This window comes from Castor canadensis, chromosome 7 (genome assembly GCF_047511655.1).
Source record: "Castor canadensis chromosome 7, mCasCan1.hap1v2, whole genome shotgun sequence".
NCBI classification, from domain to species: domain Eukaryota; kingdom Metazoa; phylum Chordata; class Mammalia; order Rodentia; family Castoridae; genus Castor; species Castor canadensis.
The window spans coordinates 161,525,577-161,552,860 of record NC_133392.1 but is presented as its reverse complement, the minus strand read 5'-3'; the positions used below and the strand labels follow the sequence as shown (position 1 = coordinate 161,552,860).

The 27,284-nt window shown below is 52.2% G+C and overlaps 1 protein-coding gene and 1 non-coding gene across 2 annotated transcripts; one reads left to right on the top strand and one right to left on the bottom strand.

Moving 5' to 3' along the window:
- Nucleotides 1–12,752: 12,752 nt before the first annotated feature.
- On the bottom strand, nt 12,753–12,859 carry LOC141425134 (U6 spliceosomal RNA). The gene has a single exon (XR_012450226.1). It is a non-coding gene; the product is annotated as a U6 spliceosomal RNA (small nuclear RNA).
- Nucleotides 12,860–22,944: 10,085 nt separating this feature from the next.
- Nucleotides 22,945–24,078, top strand: Actrt2 (actin related protein T2). The gene has a single exon (XM_020171410.2). It carries the CDS (start codon nt 22,945–22,947, stop codon nt 24,076–24,078), a length of 1,134 nt encoding a protein of 377 aa, XP_020026999.2.
- Nucleotides 24,079–27,284: the final 3,206 nt, after the last annotated feature.

Here is a 27,284-nt window from a genome sequence, read left to right as displayed (position 1 = left end):
TTGTGAGAATGCATGAGTGTGTCTGAGTATGTACACACGTAAGCGTGTGCACAAACAGGTGAATGTGTACACGTGTGTGTGAGTGCGTGTGCATGGGTGAGCGTGTGCCTGGGTTTGAGTGTGAGTATGTCTGAGGACGCGAGTGTGCGTGCATCGCAGCGAAGGGAGGGCCTGCCTCCCACGAGGCTAGCGCTCTGGGCCCTGTAGCAGGCCCCGAATCACTCCTGCCAGCCCCACAGGCTGCTGCCTCTCTGTGCCTGGCCACCGCATTTGGTCAGCTGGCACCTCGAGACGGATGAACCTCGTCTTAGCTTGTCGTGGCGCTGGGGACGTGCGTGCTGAAGCCTGCTCTCTCCACACATGGACTGTGTTAGGCAACCTTCCCCCACTCTGCGTCCATCCAGCGGCTGTGCCCTGGTGGTCAGCCCCCGCCCCGCCGCCAGCCCACCTCCACTTCTAATTGGGCCGCAAAGCCATTTAATGGTGTCTGCCGCGTCTGCAGGGCTGCTTGGGGCAGAACAATGTGCTATTCATGTCCCAAACAGAACACTAGTGATCGGGCTAATATCTTTAAGCTAAAAAACAAGACTTAATTGGGACAGATGCTGCAGATTCCCGTGCAAAAGGCCAGCTCCTGTGTGAGCTAAACCAGGTATGTGCCAGGGCTCCCAGTATAACAGCGGCTTTTATTTTTTTTATTGGCATATACACAAAACTCACTAACGCTCTGCAGGGCAGGCCAGCAGCTGGTCTCTGTGGAAGCCTCTGTGGGTGCAAGGTCTGCAGAACCTTGTGGGCTTGTTGTTTGAGTGACAATAAAAAAATGCTGTTTCCCCATGGTCGGTGGTCTCTTCCCTTGCCTGGGCCAAGGCCTTCGTGGCCTGGCCAGAACCTTAGCATCAAACACCCTCCTGGTGAAGCCATCAAGCCTGCTTGGCAGTCCCTGGCCCTGGCCATGAAGCCTCCTGTCCTCCGGCCATCTGCCAGGCTCTTTCTCTGCAGACAGGCTGCTGCCCTCATGACAAATTCCTTCACTGTACTTGATGCCAGTTGACAGCACACTCCTGTTTGTAGTATTTCTGAGGTTTCCAGTCGTCTAAGAACCCTCCCTGAAGCCAGATGCTGGCTGTGTGTACATGCAGGATCTAGCATGCTGTTGAGCGGACTGCTGTTTGTTTTTTTCTTGTGTTCTACTTTTTCAGAGGAAAAGAACCTGAGCCAGGGGGACTTGGAATCAGCCCTGACCAATCCACAGCCCATTTCCATCCAGCCAGCTGAAGTCGCTGCCTCTGGACTTAGCTTAATGCAGGGACCTGAGAACACCATTTCTGTTGTAAAAGGTAAAATGTGTGTCTTCCTGGTCAGCGAGGACACTCATTTGCTGGAACTCCTAGCCTCGAGAGAATTGTTGGTGGGATTTAGCTGAATAATAAATGCATCTGGAGGGGGCGATTGGCTTTAGGTAGAGCTTATCATCCATTCACCCATCACCTACCCATGCATTTACTCATCCTCCCACCTCCTGCCATCTGTCCACCCGTCCATTTAGTCGTCCATCTATCATCCATTCCCTCATTCACCCAGACACCCATCCATCCAGTCATCTGTCTACCATCTACCCACCCATCTGCTCCTCTCTCATCTATTCATCCACCAGCCCATCCAGCATCTATTCGTTCATCCTCTACCCATCCATCCATCCATCAACTCATCTACCCCTCCATCAACTCATCCACCCACCCATTCACTATGCATCCATTCTCTATCCATCCATCCATCCATCCATCCACCCATCCATCATCCACCCATCTATCCATCAACTCATCCACCCACCCATTCACTACCCATCCATTCTCTATCCATCCATCCATCCATCAACTCATCTACCCCTCCATCAACTACTCATCCACTCACCCATTCACTATGCATCCATTCTCTATCCATCCATCCATCCATCCATCTATCCATCAACTCATCCACCTACCCATTCACTACCCATCCATTCTCTATCCATCCATCCATCCATCCATCAACTCATCTACCCCTCCATCAACTCATCCACCCACCCATTCACTATGCATCCATTCTCTATCCATCCATCCATCCATCCATCATCCACCCATCCATCCATCCATCATCCGCCCATCTATCCATCAACTACTCATCCATCCATCTACCCATTCATCAGATAAATACTTGGTCACCTGTGTATAAACTCTTGCCTCCTGGTGCGTATATACACTGTGCATGCTTTTGTAGGCCATTGGAAGGGCTCTGAGATAAGCTGGAGGCCTGAGCACGATAGCAGAGACCCAGGGGAGGCCAGAAGGGCTGGAAAGACAGTAAATGAACTGTTCTTGCATAGAGGCAGGATGAAGAACGGGCCATTGATCTGGGACACTGCCCAGCACCTAGAGAAACCCTCCCTGCAGAAAAGGCTATCCTTGCCCAACCCAAATTTCCCCAAGACACCCCTCCTAGAGTTCAGAGCTCTGAAAAATGTCCAGATAATAAGCCATCGGGAGAAGGGAGCTTAGCCCCTGGGAAGTGAGGGTCAGGAGAGATCACGAGCATGATGGTACAAGCCTGTGATCCCGGTGTTCAGAAGGCTGAGGCACGAGTTCAAGGACAGCCTGGGTTACATAAAGGGCTTGAGGTCAGCTTGGGCTCTATTGCAAGGTCCAGGCCAGCATGGACAGCATAGGTTGTTTGAGATCCTATCTCAAAGAGTCAAGGGCCATTAACTGGGGAAGTCCTACCCTGCCCTAGTCTTCCTCCAGAAGGCCCTGATGCTCTGTTCCAATGTCCCCAGCCAGGGAAATGTGGGCAAGAGGGGACAGAGACTTTCCCATGATGCCTACCTATGGTCCCTGCTGCCAGCCCCCTGGACCCAAGGCCATGCCTCAGCCCCTTCTCTGTGCCAGCAGTATAGACTATTTCCAGGTCATAACAGGGAGGTCACTGTGAGCCATGACCAAAGGAGGGCTCTAGGCCTCAGCCCTTCAGGTCAACAACCCTTACCTGGAGATAGCAGCACCCTGATCCAGCTGCCAGCTCTGGTCATACAGGAGTCCTCCAACAGTGGTAATCAAGAGGGATGTGGGAATTGCTGGAAACAGGGGTGTGGTGGTTCATGGGGCTGAGGTTAGAACTCAGGAGTGTTCCTCTCTGGATCCGAGAAACCCTAAGGAAGACGCATCCCCACAGCCACATGGGGCCATCAGAAATGCTGTCACTGACCTCTGTGGCTCTGAGTGAGATCAGACACCCAAGGTTGGGCCGGGGCATGGGTCCTGCTTCAGGGAGGCACTGGGTATGCATGGTTCTAGCTCTCAGCGATCTTTGTGGACACGTTAGGACATTTTCTCATGCCCCTCCCCCACCTGGCTTGTCTCTGTAAAGAGCCTGGTCATAACCTCTGTCCACTTTCCTCCAGGGTTGCGTGTTTCCCTGTGCTGTCCACATGCAACCCTGTGTTGGTGGCTTTGCTACAAGTATCTCAGCCACACTCCAGCTTGTTCTTTACTCTTGCCAGTGACATTAATGGATGGAATTCCTTAATTTTTATGTGGTTTGGTTCATCCACTTTTACCTTATTGTTAGTGCTTTAGGACCCCAGATACAGTCTTAGCCTGCCCAAGGTCACGAATATTCTGACACATCCCCAGTGACTCTACCGTTCTTCCTTTCACATTTAGAGCTGTGATCCACCAGAATGTATTTTTTGCATGGGTAAAATTCCTTTCTGCCTCTTTTCCTGTGTCTATCCAGTGGACACAGTGCAACTTATTAAAAACACTACCCTTTCCTCACTATTTTGCAACGTGTACAAGTGTACACTCGTTTCTGGACTGTGTTCTGTCCCATGGGTCTGCAAGGACAGGATCAACGAGGGAGGAGCCTGCTGCTGTCGGTGGAGAGGGAAGGTGTATGTCCCGTAACAAATTGCCCAAAGCTCTGTGGCATGGCACACCAACCACCCATCCGCCATCTCACGGTTCCTGTGGGTCAGCGTCTGGCTGCGTTCTTGGCTCAGGATCTCCCCAGGTGGTAACCAATGTGTCATGTGGATGGTGTTCCTTTCTGAACTTCAGGATGCTCTTTCAAGCTCATGTGACTGTTGGCAGAAGCCCGTTCCTCGTGGCTGTACAATTAGGGTCCTCATTTTGTGGTGGCTGTCAGCTGGGGTCTGTTCTTAGTTCCCCAGAGCTGTTCTTAAGTTCCTGTCCTGTGTCCTCCTGTGTCCTCAGAGCCCTTATGTCTCATCTCTCACTTTCACTTGATTACCTCTTCTGCCGGAAGAAGCCTGCCCCCTTTTAAGGGCTAATTTGATTGGGTGAGGCCCACCAAGGATAATAACCCCATCAGCTGATCTGATGCAGTTATGGTGCCTGCAAAGCCCTGCCTCCTCTTACTAGACATGTTCTGGGTGTGTTGAGGGTGGGTATCTGTCTTCTGCTAGTCTGTGGGGAGCCACGTCTGGATCTGGAGAGAAAAGCCCCATTCCTGGGAGACCCTGAATCTGAAAGGAGGTAATAGCTAGATGGAAATTCACTTTCAGAGCAGCAGAAGCTCTGGCTGTGAGCTCATCATGGTCACCTAGAATGACAGGGAGCCATAGCCAGCCTCCTGGCAGCCAGTTGCACCATGCTGACAACTTGACTGGGTGAAAGAGTGTGTAGTTTCTCAACTGCCTGTCGTCCTACTGTGTGCTCCAATCTTTCTTGTAGCTCTGAACTACGTGTTGACATGGGCTTGTGGTTGTGGCTCATCCTGGGGCAGAGAGGTATGCTGGGAGGCATACCCTAGAAATGGGGAGGACAGAGTAGAAGGAGCTCCACTCCTCAGATGACCTCCTCCAGGGGCCCCTGGCAGAGGAGGAGGGCTCCCCATGGTCCTGGTGAGGGAGAGTGAGAACCTGTGTGCTTGAACACTGCATAATGGTTCTCCCCGTCAAACGCCTCCAGGAGTAAGCTGACTCGAATTAGACTTCCTAATGTTGCCCTATCCTTGCATTCTTCTGATGAATCCGGTTTGGATGGGTTTATTGTATGTTTTCATGTTGTACATTGCTGGATTTAATTTTTAACTGTTTTACTTAAGACTTTTTAAAGCTGTTGTCATAAATAAATGTAACCTATAATCTTCCCTTCCTGTCATATCTTTTTCTGATCCCAAATACTAAAGCAATTTAGCCATGTTTAATGGTAGGGGAGAATATTTCTTTCTTTACATTCTCTGAAACAGTTTGTTTAGAACTGTGTTCTGTGTTTGTTGGATATTTTAGACACTGTTCTCTAAAATGCTTAATTCTGAAGAAAATCCTACTATTATATTTTGAATTATCTCTAATGGTCAAGGATTTTTCCAGATATTTGTTTCTCTTTCAGTCAGTTCTTTTAAAGGACAGACTTCTTGTGAATTTTATCAGTTTCCCCATTCGTGTGCTTTTCTGCTGCAGGGTCCAGTCCAGTGCTCTGTGTCGGCTTTGGTGGCCATGTCTTCTTGGCCTCTTTCTAGCTCTGATGGTTCTTCCAGCTTTCTTCATTATTCACAGATGGATCTGTAACTTTTGCCTAGCTGTGACCAAAATGCCTGAGAGAATAACTTGAGGGAGGAAGGACTGATTTTGCTCGTGGCTTCAGAGGTCTCAGTCCATGTGCTTGAGCAGAGCAGCATAGGGGAGGGGAGGAGGAGGAGGAGCTGCTTCACCTCACGGTGGACAGGAAGTGGAGGGAAAGGGACTGGGATCCAGTGTGACATTTGAAGGCACACCTGCGGTGATCTACTTTTTCCATCCAGACCCCACTTCCTAAAATTTCCAGAACCTCCAAAAAAAAAAAAAAAAAAAGTGCCACTAGCTGGGACCAAGGACTCAACACATGAACCTGTGGGGAACACTTCAAATTCAAACCATAACAGATTCCGACTGACAAGCCTTCCTGTGATAGTACTGTGCTGGTGACTACGTTTTGTTACTAGCAATTTCTTTCACTGGGGTCACAGCAGGGACCAGAGCTTTATGCAGAAGTCTCAGTCCCTCAGTATTAAAGAGCCTCATGCCTGTCCTGGGAGCCCATTCCAAGCCCCCTGATATAAAGACCAGCATCTGGGAGCCAGCCTCTATGCAGCACAGTGTCACCTCATAGCAATTACTGTTTTGGATCATGTTATTCATTTTGGGGCCCCTGGAAATTTCCATTGCTCTTTTGCAAGCTCAGCTCTCTTTGCATTCAAAGGTTGTGCTTCTTATTTTACCTGGCATCTCTATGTTTTTTCTTTTTCTAAATAAGAGTGCTCTTAGGTTGTCTTAATCAGAATATTCCTGGCAAAAGGAGCTCCCTATCTGTTTTAAATCTCACACAAGCACACACGGACACAACCACAGGAAATGTGAAGCTGCAGTGAGGCTCCTGCGTGTGGGTTTCTTATGCATGCAAGGTCGGAGAGCCTGACCTGGGTCCAGCAGTCTGGAGGTAACACCTCATCCACCTGGCCTCTTCAGGGGCATTTAATGATATGACAGTAAGGGCTTTGGGCCAGTGCTGACAGCAGGTGACCAAAGGGAGCCTTCTGCAGCCCAGAGCCTCTGCCCATCTGGATAAGAGCTTGCCTCTCCTGAAGCAGTGGTCCAGACCCCTGACCCAACTGTTACGGCCTCAGGCAATGAGCAGCACAAGAGTCCTTCTGCCTGTGTTCAGACTGGACCCACGATTCAGTCGGGAGAGTGCCCACCTAGGACAGCCAGGTCAGGGAAGCTGATGGAAGGAGGGGTATTCTGGGAGAGGTCACGTGAATCTGGTGACCCCAGAGAAGGTTCTGTTTGTATGAGAATGTTCTGAGCTGGGAACGTAGGTAGAACCGGAAGGGCAGTTCCCGGGACTCCTGGTGTGATACAAAAAGAGGGTGTCTGTCTTATGGGGCTCAGAATCCAGCAGGTAGACCCGGGATGGAATGAGTTGCTACATCCTCTCAGGGCCCATGCTTCCTCACAAGGAGTGTTTGGGGTCTTTCAGGACACAGGATACAAGTGCCATCATTCCCCAGCACTGAACACATGCACGTACAATTCCACTTTCCTCTGCTTTCCCACTGTTTAGTCACAGAGCAGCCATGTGACTAGGGCTAAGCTTCAGGTGTGGAGGTGACCGGGGGCCCCGTTTTTACTAAATCCACTTCTTACAAAGATTTGTGAGAGCAGAAGGGGCAGAACTGACTTCTCTTCTTCCTCCTCACTGCTATCATCGGCAACTGTCCCTCTCTGAACATGTCCCAGGCAGGTGGCCCCAAGTTCTTTAGGCACCAAGGTACTGTTTAGGCCTCCCAACCCTCCCGGGGTTCCCATCACTCTCTCTTCTTTGTGACAAGTGAAGCTCAGAGAGATTAGACCACTATCTGCTCAGAGTCCCGGAGTGCCTACGGTTGAAGAGTTGGGGTTTGAACACAGGTTTTTCCTTATTATTAATTATAATGGTTTTCTTGAAAGGCCTTCTTTGGAGGGGAAATCCTGGTCATTTGACCAGCAGTAAGGATGTCTTTTCCAGCATGTCTTTTCCTAGGCATGGGGACATGGGTACATGTCATTTATCCAAGAAAAGCTTAGGAGGAAAGGCCCAGGGTGGGCGTGGTGAGGGTGAGGTAGAGAGCGACAGACCTGGTGGTATCACAGATGCTGAAATGTAAACTGTATGGCAGACCAAGTTTCATCCATCTGTACCTCGATGGCCAGCATGGTCTGTGGGCCTCCCTGAGTACACAAGATGGTCTCTGTCAATCGACAACACGATAATTACAAACCATTAGCACCCAACGTGCCAGCAAATGAGAGGTAAGGTCATAGGAAGGAGGCCAATAGCATCCACTACAGTCTGCCCCTTGCGTGTTTGGACGTAGTAGGTTTGCACGTCTGTCACCACATCTCCATGATTCTGCACTCTCGATTCCCAGAAACCTTGCAACAAGGGGCTGGTGTGATGGGTTATAGCCACTGCTGCACTTGGCCTTGAGCTGTCACTGGTCCTCTGCCTCCCTAAGATGCCCTCCACCCCATACTCCTCCTCCTGTCTGGGTAGCTTAGAAGCCTGAGGCCTGGTCACTGTGCCTTAATAAATCCATGGTCATTGTGCTTGTTCATTTACAATTTGAAGTGGACATTGGAGTATCAAGAGGTGCCCAGAGGGTCGCGTGAACACAGGTGTGTCCCCCACTATGCTCTGCAGCAGCCGCCCTAGCCCCAGGCCTACCCTCATGATCAAGGACAATGACCCCCTTCCAGGACAATGGCTCCTGTCTGTACCTGCAGGTCTACTGACACACAGGCATGACATTGGCCAAGTGGATCTGTCCTTCCAAATCCAGTGAGACTCTCACCGTGACCCCTGGTACGAAGGTGCTCTTCTGGGAGCCCTGTTCTGAGGTGGATGGGACAACTCAGAAGTTGACAGAGCCTCACCTTTTCCTTAGTCAGCTGAGCAAGAACTGTCATAGTGGGAAAGGCCAGTTGGAACTCCCCCGGGAAAGTTGCTTGGGACAATGGTGAGTGGGACCACCTGTATGTCCACGCCTTGCTTCCCAGGTCCACATACCTTACCTATGGCTGCTGCAAGCACCATCTTGTCACTGCTAGCTTAAGGACCACACAGTAACTGGAAGAAAAGGCCTTACATTCCACGCCACTCCCACCCACATGACCAGATCTGGATGGTGTGGCTGTGGAGGGCCAGTGGTCCACAGCCATGTGCCCACAGCCACACTTCTTGTGACATCCATCATCTCTGTGGTCAGAATCCCCTGTGGTAAATTCAATAAATACTCTGAGCTCTTGGTCATGGTGCCTGGGATGTGTGTCAGTTCCCGTCAGGATGAATCCCTGCCCTGCCCAGCATGGAAAGGCTTCTACAGAGCCGATGTGGACCAAGTGGTGGAGTGCCGTCTTTAAGGGCTGGTGACAGGGAACAGCATCTTCCTCTAACACCTAAAGTGGGACATTCCACAGAGGTCACCATTACACCAACCTCAGCGAGCAGCTGCCATTCTGCTGAGCATTTTAGGTTCCAATACTGCCACCAGGCCTGCTCCAGGGTGAAACTTGGTTGAAGACAGGGCCAAGGGCACCCTGTCCACCCAGTTAGTTCATCTCCCACGGGAGCATCAACTTGTGCCACAAATACAAAGACCATCACACATCCCAGGCCCATCCACAGTTCTGCTCCTCAGAATTTCCCACCTCCTGATGTATTCCTTCTCAGGCTCAAGCCACACCCTAAGCTATGACACCTGAGCTTGTGTCCATCCTTTCCCTAAGGTGGCTTCTCTCTCCCCACAAAGTGGATGTCTGGTGTGTTGTCCAAAGCTCTGACCACAAGAAAGTCCCTTAATCCCCATCTGTCAGGTCCACCTCTGAGAGAGAGGGTAGGGCAGCAGTCCCTGGTAACCTGCACTGAAAGCTGGGCCCAGCACTTGTAATGTAGGATTGATTTTCCTCATTTGCTTCCAACACTGAGGAGGCCATGGTACAAGTACCAGGAGGGACATTGGTGGGCAGTGGAGAAGGACATGGGGTTGGGGGCCTTCTGTTTGTATAGTGTTTTTGTGCTCTTTGAGCTGGCTCTAGGCTGACCCCAGATGGCCCTCACCTTGTGCTTGGCTGGCTGACCTATCCTAGTAAAAAAAAAAAGCAAGTGGAAGCTGTTGAAAGTGCTGCTAGTCCTGCCCCGGCCAAGCCAGAAAATTGAAAATGGCAGAAACCTGAGCGGAGCAGAAGCAATCAGAGCCACCTCAAAAGACACAAAGGGTGCACAGGAGGCTGCGTGTAGCGAGCTGCAGGCCCAAAGTATCCAATCCTGCACCTTGCTGAGAGAAGGACGCCATGGTGCAGGGCAGGGAGTTGCCAGCATGGAGGGTAGCTAAGGAAGTTCTGATCCGGCAATCCCACCTGTAGACTTCACCCCTCTGGAGCTGGGGACACCACCATGCAAAGCTGTCCTGCTCACAGGGATACCCAGACTTTTGTGAAAAGTTATCTGCTCCTAATCTGTGTCCCTCACACAGCTTAATTTCACACACAGACAGCTGTGTGTGGTCCCAGGGGCCCCTGAGGAGGCAGGAGTGAGTCAGAGATTCCATGTGGCACTGTACCCTTGGCTCCTTCAGCTCCCAGACCCCACCAGTGCTTGGGGAACACTGGCAAGCTGCAGACCACTGGAAAGTGCAGAGTGGGATGTGAACTGCTGCTTGTCTCTAGAGCCCCTGCTCCAGCAGCCTAGGCCATATAGTCATGTTTTGGAGGCAAAGACCCCAGCTGAGGGCCTTGAGGGTCTGAGCTAGTGGGCCTGGGCCCACCATGCATAGTCCCTACAGAGCCTAAACACCAAGCCTGACTACCTTTGCAACTGGACTTAGGAGGGCTGCTTTCCCCAAGAGCAACATCTTCAATATTCTGGCTGGGAAGCACCCCAAATCAGAAAGCCAGTGCTGGGAAGGAGCAGAGAACCAAACGGTGATACTCTTCCTGTCCCAGGCTGCTCCCTGTTGGGGTGTGCTGTTTCCAAGCATTTGATAGTGCTCTCTGCCCTGTCTCTGGAGGATCCCCTCAACGGTGGCAACCCTGCCCACTTGCTTTAACTTGCCCCAGGTCAGTCTGTCCCCTGGCCCTGCCTCATTTTCTCCATAGCACATATCCTGCTCCCTACATCATCTCATTTTGAACTCGCCGATACCTCTGTGCCCCACCCACAGCCCTGACTGTCCCTCAGTGGGGCCAGAGCCTTCCTGGGTGGTCCCCAGCATGTCTCAGTCCATGCACAGATATTGGGTGCAAGAGGGACATTGGAAGCTAGCAGGAGTATCCAGGACAAAGCGGGGTCTTTTATCAATTGCCTCAAAGGTTAAGCCACTGGGGAAAATGGCCAGGGAGGGAGGGTCCTGTAGTTGGCAGAGGAGCCATCCTGCTCTCCACGCAGCCACCCCAGCCCGAGTGTGGCCCCTCCTGCCCAGGGCCCTGGCCTCCCTCACACCCATGCCTCTGGCACTCAGCTGCTCTGTCTAACCAATCTCGCTGGCACCTTGGGAACCGGGTGATAAGATGCCAGCATGAGTAACTCCATGGCCTCATGAGAACCACAAGTGCACTATGGATGTTGTACTTTCTACGGGCTGGTTTCCCAGGGTCCCTCTCTTGGGAGTCTGGGCGGGTGGGGCAGGACAGATGGGATAAGCCACTTTCGCTTTTAGATTGCATTCCCGTCTGGAAAGCGCCAGGCCTATCTTTGGCTCAGATGATGGAGGGCAGAGGAGCTCCACCTCCAGCAGGACCAGTGGGTGACAGCAGTGACAGTCTCTCCCCTCAGGTCCTCTTGAATATTTCCTTTAGCCCAAGACAGAGGAGAGGGGCAGGCGTAGCTCATTCTGCTTATTTGATCAGAAGTTTCTGCATGTACACACCTGCATTTGGAGAGCATCAAGCATGTACGAATGGATTTCCCTACCACAGTGGAGCTTAAGGTGTTGCAGATGACCACTGGGGTCTGGCCCACATAGGTTTTGGTCAGGTACAGATCATGATACATTTCAGAAGGACAAGGGCAGTGCTAAGTATAGCTGTGTCCCTCAGAATCAGCAAGCCTTCCTGGCAAGCTGGGTAGCAACTCCACACTGCTCACGGGGCAGGCCCAGTGCTCACCTGTGCTTCCTGGTTTCCGTGTAGGTGGGCTGGCCGTGCTCTGACCACTAAGCAGAAGGGACATGTGTCATGTCAGCCTGCATGTGATTCTCCAGGGTCTTCTCACTACAGTGAATGGATGGGATATGAAGGACCTGATGTCTCCACCCTGGGGCTCTGAGTGACTTTGTGGGGCCAGGTATGCAGACCCTGTGTGTTGAGAAGATGTGCCTGTGGCTGCCAGCCTCCAAATCCTAGCCCAGTGCACCATGTCCACATCCAGGGGGGTGTCGGGAGCCTGCACCTGCTCCTGGACAGCTGTTATGGGAAGAATCCCTCAAAAACAGACAACCATTAACCATTTTCGAAGGAGACTCAGAGACCTGAGCTGGAGAGATGAAAGAAAGCTAATGCCCCATATGCAACACGACGATTGGTGGGTACTTCTTCCTTGAAGCAACCCCTCCTCTGATGGCTTTGCATCTGTCAAGCTTCCCTTCAGAAGGCAGGTGGAACCTATCTCTGGGAATGGTGGGTCCTTGGGAGCCTGGCAGGGAGCCTTGAAATGTCTCATTCTGCCATGTAATAAGGTCAATGATGTGTTTATTCCAGAAACTTTTATTCCCATTCCTCTAAATCCTAAACCTGTCATCAGTTGTCCAGAATCTGAAGAGTCAGCTCTGACACAGACAGTTCCTCCACTGAGACCTTGCTGGGGTGAGACTCTGAGATGCTACATGAGGCTGAGACCAGCCGAGAGCCTCTCCAGCGTTCATGTCTCCACGAGACCTTCCAAAGCCCCCTTCCCCAAGCTGGGATAAACTCTAAAACAAGATGTTGCCTTTTTTTAGTACCTTCAAAGAGAAGGTCCTGTGAATTCTCTTAGAAAGGAAAAACCAACAGTCAGGACGAGGGAAGATGGTTCATTTTGAAAGGCAAGTTGGTGGGGGTGGTTCACCTCTGTAGACAGTCGGAGGCCACGGGAGAACTGCCTGCAGAAGTCAGAGCCCCCAAGGGGCTTCCAAAAGCAGTCCTTGGGTAGGAGTGGGGGCAAAAAAGATGAGACTTCTTTTTTTTTTTTTTTTTTTTTTTTTTTAATATGGAACGCTTCACGAATTTGCGTGTCATCCTTGCGCAGGGGCCATGCTAATCTTCTCTGTATCGTTCCAATTTTAGTATATGTGCTGCCGAAGCGAGCACAAGATGAGACTTCTTACTGCCCATGGTCGTATGTGTTTGCAAACATCAAATGGATGGAGCCATGTCGTAGACATGCAGTTTAAGCAGAGAACCAGTGGTATTCCGTGAATCTGATTAACACATTGTCTCCATTTCCTGTGGTTGTACTAACAAGACACCACAACCAGGCCACTGAGAACATGGGAATTCATCCTCCCAGGGTCTGGAGGCCAGACATCTGAAACAAAGGTGTAGGCAGAGCTGCGCTCCCTCTGATCCTGCCTGCCTCTTCCTGCTCCTGGTGCTGGCTGGAAATCTTTGCCACTTGTAGCCTGATCATCCTGACCTCTACCCCATTGTCACATAGCCTCTTCCTTGTGTGTCTTTCTTTCCTTCTGAGGGCTCTGTCACCAGGTTTAGGTCTTACCCTAATCCGGTATGGCCTCAAGCTTACCTAATTATATCTACAAAGACCCTATTTTCAAATACAGTCACGTTCTCATATGCCAGGTGATGTCTTTTTCCAGTCTGACACATGGGTTTACAAGTTCTTCGAAACTCATGGATCCTCAGCCTGAACCAGCTGCAATTCCAGTCTTTTGGGACCAAGTCCACCTTGGGCTGGGACACCCAGGCAAGAGAGGGACTGGCCAACTAGGGGTTCTTCCTCTGCTGGGTCTCTGCCACGCTGGCTGGCCCCTGAGCCACCCTACCTGTGCCGAACCAGAACGTGCAACCTGGACCAGAACAATATGTGCAGCACCTCCCGCCCGGCCTGCAGTGGCGACCACTCTGCACCCAGCACTCCATCTGAACCCTGAAGGGGCCTCTTGGCTGTCCTCGAGGTGAGTGGCTGGACAGGGTAGCTCCATCTCCACACTACAGGTTTGTTAGGCAGCGACCTCGCCATGGACAAAAATCTTTCCACCTGGAGTCGAAACTCCATGGAGATGATAAATCATCTCCCCGCCGTGTCTGGCTTTCAGAAACGATGCCTGCCGTCTATAATATGAAAAATGCCGGCGTGCTGGCTGGAAGTGGCAGGCACATGGTAAGAAGGTTAGTTCTCCTGCCACAGCCCCAAACACAAAGCCTTTTCTTTCTCCAGCTGGAAGCGGGTATGGCCCATGAATGCAAAGAGCTCTTTCGACATAAGATTTTAAATTATTTGAATTAAATCTGGAATCCTTCCGGGCCCTGAGCTCTCTTGGTTATTTATCACTGGCTAAGTGTAGAAGTCTGTTCAGCGTCTCCAGGGACTGCCCTGACTTCGAAGCTGCATCTGAAATGCTATAAACTATTTAAAACCAAAAGCTTGGCCGTGTCCGGTTGGCGGGAGTGCATTAACACACTGCACGGTGGATGCTCTTTGGGGACATGGCTGGCTCGTCCATCTGTACACTCGCTCTTCGCTGGGTTTTTCCTCTGGGTAAGCTCTTTAATACACTTGAAAATAAACCTCTTCCCCACTGAGGCAGGGTGATTTTTTTCCCTCTTATTTAGCAAACATCGATTTTCCCCCACCCCAGTGTCCTGCCTCACTGTGAAATTAACAAGCTGTCCTTGTCCTCTTCCAGCCCCCCAACCAACCCCACACCCCCATGGCAGTTGCGCCTGGGCACCAGCAGGGGGCGAGAAATACTTTTTTTTTTTTTGAGGGCCACACTGTGGTGCTTCCATGGGACTGGTCTGGAGCTTTGCTCTGTGGCTGCCAAGAAAATGAAGACTCTTGTTTGTTTGCGATATCTTAGGTCAGAGCATAAAATTGAGAATTGAACACTAATAGTGGTTTAAATAGGGGAAGCCACCAGGAGTGTCCAAAGTAAGTTTCGAAGACCCAGAGGCAACCGAGCTCAGCCAGGGCGCACCTGCCCACTGACCTGCACTCACGGGCCCATGCTCCCCAAATGGCCGTGTGCACTTGGCTCTCGTGCCTGCAGAGCCTGACTGGGTATCCCTGTACACAGGGTATCCCTGTACACAGGGTATCCCTGTGAACTGAAGCCCAGAGTGGGTCTGACTGCGTAGGAGCTGCCTGGCGTAACTCCCCATCCTAATCCTGGGGCTTCCTTAACACTCCTGGGAGCCTGATGGTCCGACCTTCCTGTGTGTCCCCTTCCCTGACTCTGCATAACTGATGGAGGTCCCTTCTGAGGTAAGGCGATGAGAACACAGAGGCTTCCATCTTGAGCTCTCTCCGTCACTGTTTCCGCTTTTCTGATTGCTATTTCCAAAGATAAGTCACACATCACATCTTGAGGCTACCTAGGAGAGCCCTACATGGTGAGGGACCGTTAGTTTGGAAGCTGAACTCCATCAGGCCTTCAGGTGAGACCCTGGCCCCAGCCAGCAACTTGAGCAGGAGCTGCAAAGCCTCATGAGAGACCCCACACCAGGGTGCCTGGATTCCTGACCCTCAAAACCTTGAGTGTTGAGTGTTTTAAGCTGCTGGATGTGGGAGCAGCTTACTACACAGCAACAGAACTGACACTCCTGCTGCTACATGAAGCAAGTCCTCTTGAATGCTCACTGGGTCCCCTGCTTATAAGACACCTTGTTCTGCTCTGGATATCTGTGGCCAAGCCCCACTTGCTCACACAGGTGTTCTCCTTGGACGGGTTTTGAGGTCAAATTGTGTTTCCCAACCCCCACTGCCTGTGACCTTACTTAGAAATAAGGTCTCTGCAGATGACTGAGTTAGGATGGGGTCACCAGGATGGGCCCAATTCCTACAGAAAGAAGTCCAGGCAGACCGAGTGGTAGGGCCATAAGAGCCAAGGAGCTTCCAGGCTCTAGGAACCAGACCCTCCCCAGAGCCTCAGGGGGAGTACACCCTGTCCACACCTTGGATCTGGACTTCTGGCCTCCAGATGGAGAGAGAATAAATCCCTATTGTGTCAGTTTTTGATGGAACTTTGTCACAGCGGCTCCAGGAGCTAACACAGCAGATATTAAAGCTCGGTCCTCCCTCCTAGGAGTTTTTATGGCACCTAGAAAGGAAAGAGCAGCTGACCCATCCTCCCCCCCAAAACAGGGTGTCAGATACTGGGGAGGGGAAAGAGGACATCAAAGAGGCCCTCTGTGGCCAGGGCTCCCTCCAACCAGAACTCCATGCAGAACTGGGGACAGGTGAGCAACAGAATCGGCAGAGTAAGGCAGCTTCCTGCATAACCAGCCCTGTGTCCTGGAGGCCAACCAAGCCCCAGGCTATCCTACCCTACTCTTCTGCCTCCCTCCCTCCTGGGCAGAGGTGCCTGGCAGCTCTCTGTTTCTGGGCTCTTTGTCTTCCTCCACTATGCCCAGGGTCAGACACATCTCCCCCTCACCCTACAGTTAGTCTCTGAGTCCCTGCAGTGGAAATGACATGCCACAGCCAGGCCTGTCTCCTGGTGAACCTGGCTAGGGAACCATGCTCCATGAGTCCCTGCTTCTAGGGTGGAGAGGCCAGCTCCTCTGGCCTGAATGTCTGCGTACTCTATCAATTCAAACACTGAGGCCCATCCTCAATGCAATAGTGGGACTCTGAGAAGTAATTAGAGTTAGGTGAGGTGGGGCCCCAAGATGGCATTGGTGTCCTTAGGGAAGGGGGAGAGACACAGAAGGAAGAGGGCCTTTCCAGGACCACACCATTCTGGTACCTGAACCTGAAGATCAGCCTCCAGTCTGTGAGAAGTAAATGTGGTTTAAGGTCGCCCCCAGTTGTGCTATTTAGTGCAGCAACTTGAGCTGGCTGAGATACCCTTATTCCTGGAAGCAACATCCAGGGCTCTGGGCCACTGGAGCTGTGCCACTCACACTGGGGTGGGCTGTGGATGGCAATGCTGGGATGTGGACTGGGGTTTTGAGGTCAGTCCATTCTGACAGCTGAGACCTCCTAACACCCCCACAAGGGAGGCGATCCTGGGGGGCTGCATTTCCAGCCTGTGGCAGTGAGGTAGCCCAAGTCACAGAACCCTGGAGTCAGCTGCCATCTGGCCCTGTCTTGTTGGCATTCAGAATCTGGGACCTTTAAATCTCCTGGCCACAGAGGCAGGAGGCTCTGAGGAATGAGGCGCAATGGCCATCTCACACAAAGTGGACAGGAGGGGACCATTGACTCAGAGACTAAAAGCACAGGGAAGTATTGGAGGGGTCTGGGTACAGGAAACTGGCTGCAAAGCAGTCCCCCACTCCTGCAGTAACAGGTGCTCCTGGACTCAGTCTACACAGGTTGCTGAGTGTCCGCAGGTCCTGTTTTGCCTGTCCATGCTATGTGGACCCCCGAACACTAGGCTGCCTGAATGTCCCCAGGGGGAATGCTGGTAATACACAGGGGACAGGGAAGCAAGATGGCACAGTCACCACAGGATGCCTCTGTAGGGAGTCAGCAGCCCTGCCTTCACTCTAGGGATGCAAGCGCCAGGAGGGTGGGAACTGAGTGGACTTGGCCTTTCATGGAGGATCAAGACTGTCTGGCTGGAACAGGTTCCATGAGGTGGGAGACAAATGGCAAAGGAGGGGTGGGTGGCCTCCGACTGCTTCTCCCAAAATGGCCTATCTCCTTTGTCTACCTATGGGAGCCTCCACAGTGCCACACAAGAAATATGGATGGCTTCACTGAGGGTTTCTTTGGCTCCGTGGAGTGTGTTGGCCTGTGCAGAGTCCTCTAGTCCGTGGAGGCTGGTGGGCTAGGGCAGAACAGCAGGCCTGCTCCATCCAGGCCAGATCATGGAGCCAGCCTCAGGGGACTGAGAAAGTGCAGCCTAAGGGTCATCTCTGATCCTACGTGCTAAAGGGTATCAGAGCAGGGAAGGGTCTTGAGTGCTGGGCTGGCAAGTGTGAGGACTGCTGAAGCCTGAAGTTTACCAAGAAAGAGGGAGACGAAAGAGGGAATGCTTGCTTCAGCTACTGAGGGAGGGAGGGAGGGAGGAGGAAGGAAGAGGGAAAGGAATGAATGGCTGGAAATGGACAGATGGATATAGTTGAATGGATGGTCAGATGAATAGATAGATGAATAGATTTATGGGTAGATGGAAAGATGAATAGAGGGAAAGAGGTAGAAAGGAAAGGATGGGTGAAGGATGGATGGAAAGATGGGTGGATGACGCATGAGTGAATAGATGGAAAGATGAGTATTTGAATGATAGAGGATGGATGGATGGATGGATGGATGGATGGGTGGATGGATGGATGGGTGGATGGATGGGTGGGTGGATGGATGGGTGGGTGAATGGATGGATGGATAGGTGAGTAGGTGGATGGGTGGGTGGTTGGGTGGATGGATGGATGGGTGGGTAGATGGATGGATGGATGGGTGGGTGGATGGGTGGGTGGGTGGATGGATGGATGGATGGATGGGTGGGTGGGTGGGTGGATGGATGGGTGGGTGGATGGATGGTTGGGTGGATAGATGGATGGGTGGGTGAATGGATGGATGGATAGGTGAGTAGGTGGATGGGTGGGTGGTTGGGTGGATGGATGGATGGGTGGGTAGATGGATGGATGGGTGGGTGGATGGATGGGTGGGTGGGTGGATGGATGGATGGGTGGGTGGGTGGGTGGATGGATGGGTGGGTGGGTGGATGGATGGGTGGGTGGGTGGGTGGATGGGTGGGTGGGTGGATGGATGGGTGGGTGGATAGATGGATGGGTGGGTGAATGGGTGGATGGATAGGTGAGTGGGTGGACGGAAGGGTAAGTAGATGAATGATACAAACTCCATCTCAAAAGGGCTTAGCTGCCAAGAAGCATGCTCAGGGCTTTGGTTCCTCTGAAAGTGACCAGGGCAAAGAGTTGGAAGAGCAGTCATCACCAGCAGCATCCTGCAACTATTGTGGCCTGAGACTCCCCACCAGCCCCTCTCAGACATGCACCTTAATCTCTGTCTTGTGAGGACAGTGCACACCCTGTCATCTGCAGGGACACCCTGCTCCTAAAGACAGCTAACATGTGGACCAGCCCCTCAGCAGGAGGGTCTGGCCACCAGATGTTGGCCAGCACTAATGAGCCCAGTCTGTTGGTCACTAATTGACTAAAGTTTTGGGCACCAGTGACAGATGGAACCAGGAATGATAGAATAGACAGAGAGACCCGTCTCAGGGTTTGGGAGGCCCAGGCACTCCAAGCCAGACCAGGGGAAAGCAAGGGTTTCCCCACTCCCAAATCTAAACACCTGGTACCTTCTCACAGGGCCAAGGACCTGTTCAACTCCCACCATGGCCTTGGGGCTTCTCCAGGGGAGTTGGAGGTGGGGAATGTGTGGGAGCAGGAGGGGATCGTTTCTGGGCACAAGCATTGGAGCAGAAATAAGAGCGTACCCTCCTGGACAGGACGGAAGCGGTGGCCCTCCAGGAGGATGGTGGTGCGCCCTGCCTGCTGAGGGGGATGGAATTACAGCCAGTTCGCCCATAAACTTGTTCAGGCGATTTATGAGGCTTGGCCTGCTCAAAGCGGGGGCAGGCAGACTTGGGAGGCTTCTAATTGGAGCTGGGAAAGGAGAGGTCCCTGTGTTAATGGTAAATCCTCTTCCTTAAAACTACACATCTGGCCAGCTACCAAGTGTTTGTCCCTCTACATCACATCCCTACAGGGACAAGGACCCTAGCAGGTCTCAGCAGTGCTTAGGTGCAAGTGGCTCTTCCTAGACACAGACCTCGGAGTCAGAGGGCTGGGGCATTTCTGAGATGGAGGACCATGTTTCACATGAAGAACTCCAAAGAGGGCTGGGGACTTCCAGCACCTGAGAACCATGGGGTGGAATTTCTGCCCCAGGGGACTTCAAAACCAGCCCAACATCACGTCGGCTGTGGCTCATAAACCTACTTGGTGTTCTCACTGACCAGATGGCGTTACTCTCAGGGGACGTCCATAGCTTCTCAATGGTGGGGTCTTCAGGGTCATTCCTGCTTCCTGGCCTCTGACCATGCAGTGCACAGTCAATCAGTCAGACACTAGTGGTCAGGAAGAAGCTTTGCTGGTAGGAGACTGTATGCTGGCCTTACTCTGCAGGCTCTGAGCTCTGACAGCAAACCTAGAAATGGCTCAGGGAACTGTCCTTGTTCCTGATGTACAAGAGTCCCATTTGGTGCCTCAAAAGGTCCATCCTTGGCTGTGAGTTTCTTTCCCAGGTGGCCACTACCCAGGGCCACTTTGTGGGGAGTGTAGCATTCCAGTGGTCATGTCTATCCTGCGTAGCCAGGATGGGCGTAAACTTTTTCTCCCTGTCTTTCCCACAAATGCCCCCAAACTCCAGCCATCTCAGGACCACCAGGACACACCATGTGCCCTGACCCAAGAGCCCTGTGAGTCTGGCATTGTCTTGTCATCCCCCACTATGGGCCATGTTCAAGCTAAACCTAGAAACCTCCAGCACACATCCTTCTTGACTCAATGTTGGGCAACAATGAGAAGATTCTAGCCATGCCTGTGAGGCAAGCACACAGCCCTGTGATGTGAGCAGCCTGGAACCCCACGACACAGCCCTCTGCCTACCACCCCTCCCCTACAGCAGCATACAGGGACACCCCCCCAAAGTGTTGGGCCCCAAGTCTTAGCAGCCTCACAGCACATATGGATGGCCTTGACAGACTGTGTAGACGACAGAGGCCTCTCAGTTGTCATGAACACTGGCGTCCCTTCCAAGGCCAAGTCTGTTTTGCTGGGCAAAGGACAAGAAGGGCACAGCCCAGGCAGAGCATGTTGTCCCTGAAAGGCCCCCACCATTCTACTGGGTCAGCTTGGTGCCACTGAGCCACACCCACCAACACAGGCTGGGTGCTGAGCCTGGGCCCAGCAGGTGTGCTGACTGAGGTGGCCCTTGGCCCTCTGCACAGCCCTTGTCTGAAGACTTCAGAGACTGGCCATGAAAGTGGCCATGCAGGCCACACTAACCAGGCCTTTTAAGGACAACAGAGACAGGTTCGCTCTGGTTGCCCTACCTTCTAGGACTACTGCTTGCCATCTGGTCAGGTGGGGCATTCCAGAGCTTTCCTGCAGGGCAGCTACTCTATCCTGAGGAGGAAGACATCATGGAACCACTTAGCTTCACAGCCAGGGACACCCCAATCCACCGCCAGTAGATGGAGCTCAAATAGGGGATGGCCTCTATCTACACTTGCTGCCTGAAAGGGGTGCCATCCAGAAGACATCTACATCCTCAGGACTCTCTCTGTGCCTCCTGGAGAGCTATGGGTGTCAGGCCCCGGTGCCCACAAGACGATATTCAGCAGGACACAGGCAGGCGTCAGTGTCAGTTGTCAGCCACCTCTGTGGGGGCCTCCTGATCCAGGGCCTGGGTCTGTGGGTTGTGAAGGGCCTGCCCTGAGTACCACAGGTGTGTGTACCTTGGTGCTGCCCCCCCCACACCCGCCCAGCCTCTCTGGCCAACTATGGTTGATGATGATATACCACGTTTGCCTGGCCAGTATCATCACCACAGTGAGCCTGGGGGCTGAGACAACACCCAGTGGGGTTCTGCAGGTAGCAATGCAGCTAGGCATGGATGGACACGGTTTACAGAGAAATAGAGATCTTAGTCTTTATGTCAGTGCCACACATTTTCAGCACAAGTCTACACCACCAGTCATAACACACATCCGCCTACGTTTACATCACCTATGTCTACACTGCACATCTACACATCACAGCTCTGTGACGGTTGCCTTACCAGTGCCTACTGACGAGTTAGAAGGATTCGCAAGACATAGAGTGAACCACTGACATAAGGAGCCCAGAGGCTCTGGGAGGGACCTGGCCTAGGAGGTTGTCCTCTGACAGAACTTTCCAGATGGGGGAAGAGCTGGCTTGGAGAGTGACTTTGCACTTGATGGTAGGGGAACTCTCAGATAAGCCACATCTCCAAGGCCACCTCTACACTGGAGAAACAAGCAGGGCTGTGCCCAGGCTTAATCCCTCCACTTTCTTCCCAAGCTGAAAGGTCCCAGTGCCTGGTGAGCACTGCAGCTGTGGTTCCTCAAGGAGCCCAGAGGGGGCGCCACCACTCTGGCCCCAGAGCCACCTTGCTGTCCTTGTTTTTTTTTTTTTTTGGTGGGCCTGGGGTTTGAACTCAGGGCTTTGCACTTACAAAGTAGGCACTCTATCACTTGAGCCACACCTCTAGTCCATTTTTCTCTGGCTAGTTTTAGAGATGGGGTTTTGTGGAGTATTTACCCAGGATGGCCTCGAACCGCAATCCTCCTGATCTCAACTTCCCTAATAGCTAGGATTACAGGTGTGAGTGCCGGTTCCCAGCTCTGTCCTAGCCCTTGAGCCTCAACCCTTAATGCTCGGTCATTCCTGAATGTGTCTCAGTAGACTTGGCCAAAAGTACCAGGACTCTAGACACACAGTTGCCCCCAGATCCAATGGGGTCATGCCTTCATGAGTCCTTGGGTTCTGACGCTGTGGGCCACTGGATGTTTCTCTGTGCCAGCACTCAGAGTCTTTAAACAAGAGGCCCTGACCTAGGCCAGAGCGAGGACATGAGTACCTGGACAGATTTAACAGGCTGACTTTGCTTAGCATCCACCCTGTGGGACAGAGAGCAAGAGTCAATGGGATAGAGGGAGGGGAAATCACCAAGGGTTTCCTGGAGGAGTCCATTCAAAAAGAATGTTCTGAGTGCCTGCTGGTGGTGAATGTCACCCTTCCAACCTGGGCTCGGTTAATCCCCAGGGCAAAGGGAAATGTTCTTTGCTGTTCTACACACCGTGGTTCAGGTGCCAGGCAGGACAGGGACACCAGAGTACACTGCTCTGAGGTGAGGTCCTCAGCCTTGTCCACACTGCCCAGGACTCAGCTTGCCTTCCTCCCCTTAGTGTCTCACCCTGTAGGGAGCACAGGGACTCAGAGCCCCGCCCCCAGGAGGACAATTGTTGCCTTGACAGGATTGTTACCTATGGGACAGTCATCCCTGAAAAGCCACTGTGGGCTGGGGCCCCCTGGGAGAAGAGCTGGCCACAGTGGAGGATGGAGGGCTCCTGGGCTTTGAAGGCAGCTTGCTAGTCCTACCCGGGAGACTCTTAGGAACCGTGGAACCTGTAAACTTCCAGAGAAGCCTATTGTGACACGAGGTGACCAAAGAGGGTCCGTCTTTATTTTGGTGACACTCAGAGAAGAATGCTGCAGACATGTTTAACCCACACATATTAGATTGTCCGGCGGTGATTTTTGACAATGGGTCTGGACTCTGCAAAGCTGGGCTATCTGGGGAGATCGGGCCCCGCCATGTTATCAGCTCCATCGTGGGACACCCGAAATGTAAGATGCCCTCCACAGGAGCCAATCAGAAGAAGTACTTTGTTGGGGAGGAAGCCCTATACAAGCATGAGGTCTTGCATCTGCACTCGCCCATTGAGCGTGGCCTGATCACGGGCTGGGACGATATGGAGAAACTCTGGAGACACCTGTTTGAGTGGGAGCTGGGCGTGAAGGCCAGTGACCGGCCAGTGCTCATGACTGAGTCCTCCTTGAACCCGAGGGAGAACCGAGAGAAGACTGCTCAAATGATGTTTGAGAGCTTCGATGTACCTGCCTTCTATTTGTCGGACCAGGCTGTGCTGGCGCTCTACGCCTCAGCCTGTGTCACAGGCCTAGTGGTGGACAGTGGGGACGGGGTCACCTGCACTGTCCCCATCTTTGAGGGCTACTCCCTGCCTCACGCGGTCACCAAGCTCTATGTGGCAGGCAGGGACATTACAGAGCTCCTCACTCGGCTCCTCCTGGCCAGCGGGAGGACCTTCCCGTGCCCACTGGACAAGGCCCTAGTGGATGACATCAAGGAGAAGCTGTGCTATGTGGCTTTGGAGCCCGAGAAGGAGCTTTCCCGGCGGGAAGAGGAAGTCCTGAGGGAGTACAAGCTGCCTGATGGGAATGTCATCTACATTGGGGACCAGCTGTACCAGGCACCCGAGGCCCTGTTCTCACCCGAGCAGATGGGCACCCAAAACCCTGGGCTGGCGAAGATGGTGTCCACCAGCATTACCAAGTGTGATGCCGACATCCAGAAGACGCTCTTTGGGGAGATTGTGCTGTCTGGGGGCACCACGCTGTTCCAGGGGCTTGACGACCGGCTGCTGAGAGAACTGGAACAGTTGGCTTCCAAAGGGACCCCTATCAAGATCACCGCGCCCCCTGACCGCTGGTTCTCCACATGGATTGGAGCCTCCATTGTTACGTCTCTGAGCAGCTTCAAGCAGATGTGGGTCACCGCTGCAGACTTCAAGGAGTTTGGGACATCCGTGGTCCAGAGAAGATGCTTCTAAGGATCCACAGTGTCACTGGGGTCCATGGCATCACTTGTAGGGGCACATGTGGGAGGTGAGCTGACCTACGGCTTCAACAGGACATTCAATAAAAGACAAAACAATGGAGAATTTGGTCATGTGCTGGGGTCATTCTCAGTGACAGCAGAGTCTTTTCTGACCCTGGGGTTGGATCTGTTAAGTGGTTCTGCTCTGCCCTCCCTCTCAAGAGAGCCCCAGGTTGTGAGTGAGGTTGTGTTGTCCTTCTGAGTTGTTCTGAAAGCAAAGGCTGCAGGACTGCAAGCTACCTTTCAAAGAAGGGAGTCAGGTGGTTCTGAGATGGGTCAGCTGGGAGGGACAGACAGAAATGCCGTCCTGTCCTGGGGCTCTGTGAACCCTCTCGTGGGTGGGTTCTTCTTTGCTGTGATGGAGCCAGGCGGCTACCCAGAATAGGGACACTGACCTGGACAGACAGGGTCGGCAGGGAGCAAAACCCACCACTGTTTAGGGTTCTCTCAACACCTCTACTTGGTGATTGTGATTTTTGTTTGTTTCTACTTTCAAGGATGTTTATAGAATCAGTTTGGGGACAAAATACTGAAAACAAAGTGAATGGTCATTATTAAATTTGGGATTGAATAATTTATTCATGGAGGGAATTTTTCTGCATAGATTTGATGGAAATCTCCTAAAGTATTACTGAGGGAGAACTGGAAAAGACAGAGAAGTCCTTATACGATTCTCTCTCCTCACCTAGTCTCCAGAGTAGGTATTTAGATGAACATGTCCAGGCACACACACAGGTGCAGGTGCTTTTACACTGAGAGAGATCAGGAGGAAGGGTCCCCACCATTGAGATCGGGAAGGAAGGGTACATGCCGTGAGTGATTCACCTGGCTGATGGGATAGCAGTGAACGAAAGACGATGTGGGGGAAAGTGAAGAAAATATAAAACCGAAAGGATTATGTTTAAAAAAAACTCAGCCATACTGAAATAAATGCAGTCATCTAAAACTGAGTGCTAATTTACACAGCACTTATTTTTGCCTCATTTTACTTTCAATCTATGTCATGTCTGAAGTGAGCCTAGGGTGGAACTGAAGCTACCTTGGGTCATTGTACAATCCACTTTCCATCTCGGTGTTTTCATTGGTATAGTCAGACTGTGTACTCAGGGCAATTGCTGTGTCATGGATTAGGTCTGCAGTTCGATTTTCTCTTTCTCATTCCTGCCTCTCTTTTCCTGACTTCCTGTGCATAATGAGAATTTTTAAAGAATTTTTAAACACTACTATTTGTAGTGTTTTTGAGTGTATGGCTTTCCATAGGTTTTGGCGATCACCCTTGGTACCATACTGTGTATGTCAGTAACTCTGGGATGGCCACCTGTCACTTTCACCCCAAAACCCCCACCACTTGGATTGGCATCTTCCCAGACTCCCCGGGCTGAGAAGCCTAGTCCCTGAGGCACCCATTTGTTGTTCACTCCCTTGCTTGTTCTCTCTCTTTTTAGTCTCTCATTCTTTCTCTTTCTCATCCATTAACTTGCTGATTCACTCATTCACTCATTCATTCTCTCATTCGCTTCTGATTCATTCACTCACTCATGCACTAAGTCACACATTCACGTTCACACTTGTTCATATATTCCCTCTCACACACACATTCACTCATTTGCTCACTCACTCACTCACACACTCACTCACTCACTCATTCACTCATACACCCCCTCACTCATTCACCCATCTGCTCATTCACCCACCCACTCATTCACCCACTCACTCACCCACCCACTCATTCACTCGCTCACTCACCCACCCACCCGTTCACTCACTCACCCACACTCTCATTCACTCACTCACCCATTCATACCACAAATGCTGGTGGGTGGCCTACCAGATCCAGGCATGGAGCTGTGTGCTGTGGTTCCCAAGGAAGCAGAAGAGCTGCCAAGCCAGGGAGGAGCAGTGAGACAGGAAGCCAGCACACAGGGCTGCTGGCTCTGCGGGTGGCAGACCTGAGACCCCCAGGAAGTGCAGAGCAGAAGTTTTAAGCCTTGCATCCAGTTTAAACCCTCACTTGGTCTTTTGCCCCCATCCCATGAAATGGGGGTGCACTAGGTGTTGCAGAGTCCACACACCTGTGAGGACAAGATGGTGTCCTTTTGGGTACTATGGGCAGCAAGGCACTGTTCTGGCCCTGGACCCCAGCCCCTCATGGCTTCTCCCTGAAACTTGAAACCCCGAATGGAATCCTCCCCAAGGCAGAGGGGCTATATGTACAGGTGACAGCTCCCTATCCATGAAGAAAGCCAGCAGAGTGGGCTTCCTGTCCTTCACCACCCTGTCCTTCCCCAAGTAGAGCTAGGGCCAGTTCCAGGGCAGCCCCCAGCCAGGGGATGGGGCTCCTGGGATACCCACAAGCCAGGGAAGACCTCTGGCTGGGTCATAAATCTACACCTGTATCTCCTTGACTCCTTTCTCAAATGTGGAAATAGCACTCAGTGCATTCTGTTCACCACCCACAGGACAGTGAGACAGGGCTGGGCCTCTTGGAGACTGCTAGGATCTGAGTCCCCTTGTGCCAGCTCAGGAGTCTTGTGAACACGTGACGCACAACTGTTCTCAGTTTAAATATTCAGCACATCCACTTCCATAAGAGAGGGGATTTGTGGATGCTTAAGAGTTCAGACTGGTGCTCGTAACCCAACACAGACAAGAACACAGGGCTGCTGGCGGATCCCAGGCCACTGGGAGGACAGCCCAGTGCTCAGTGTGCAAGGCCAGGACCCCTCCCCTGGGCAATCTGTCCTGGCCACCCTTGCCCACTCTACTCTGACTCAGGGGTGGCTTCCGCCTTTTCAGAGGCATAGGTGAACTTGGCTGTAGATAGAACTCCTGGCCCTGGTTGGGGGGGGTGGAGTGGGGACTTGGCAAACACCTGAGAGATGGCACTTTCCATCTCCCTCCTAAGGGATTCCTTCCAGAAGCTGAGTTCTTCTGGGGCCAACTGGTCCTTTGATGCTAAGCTGGCCAGTAGGCTTACTCCTGTGCAGTACCCCCTTCTTGGGGAGGGGAACTCAGGTGGCCCTACCCTCTAACTCCAAAGTGGGAACCCAACCTTCCTGGAAGACTGTCCTGCTTTGTTTCCTCAGGACAGGCTCTGGCCATCAGGCCTGTTCTCATCCAGGAGGCAGCCTCCTGAAGCAAGTCCCATACCCCTCAGCT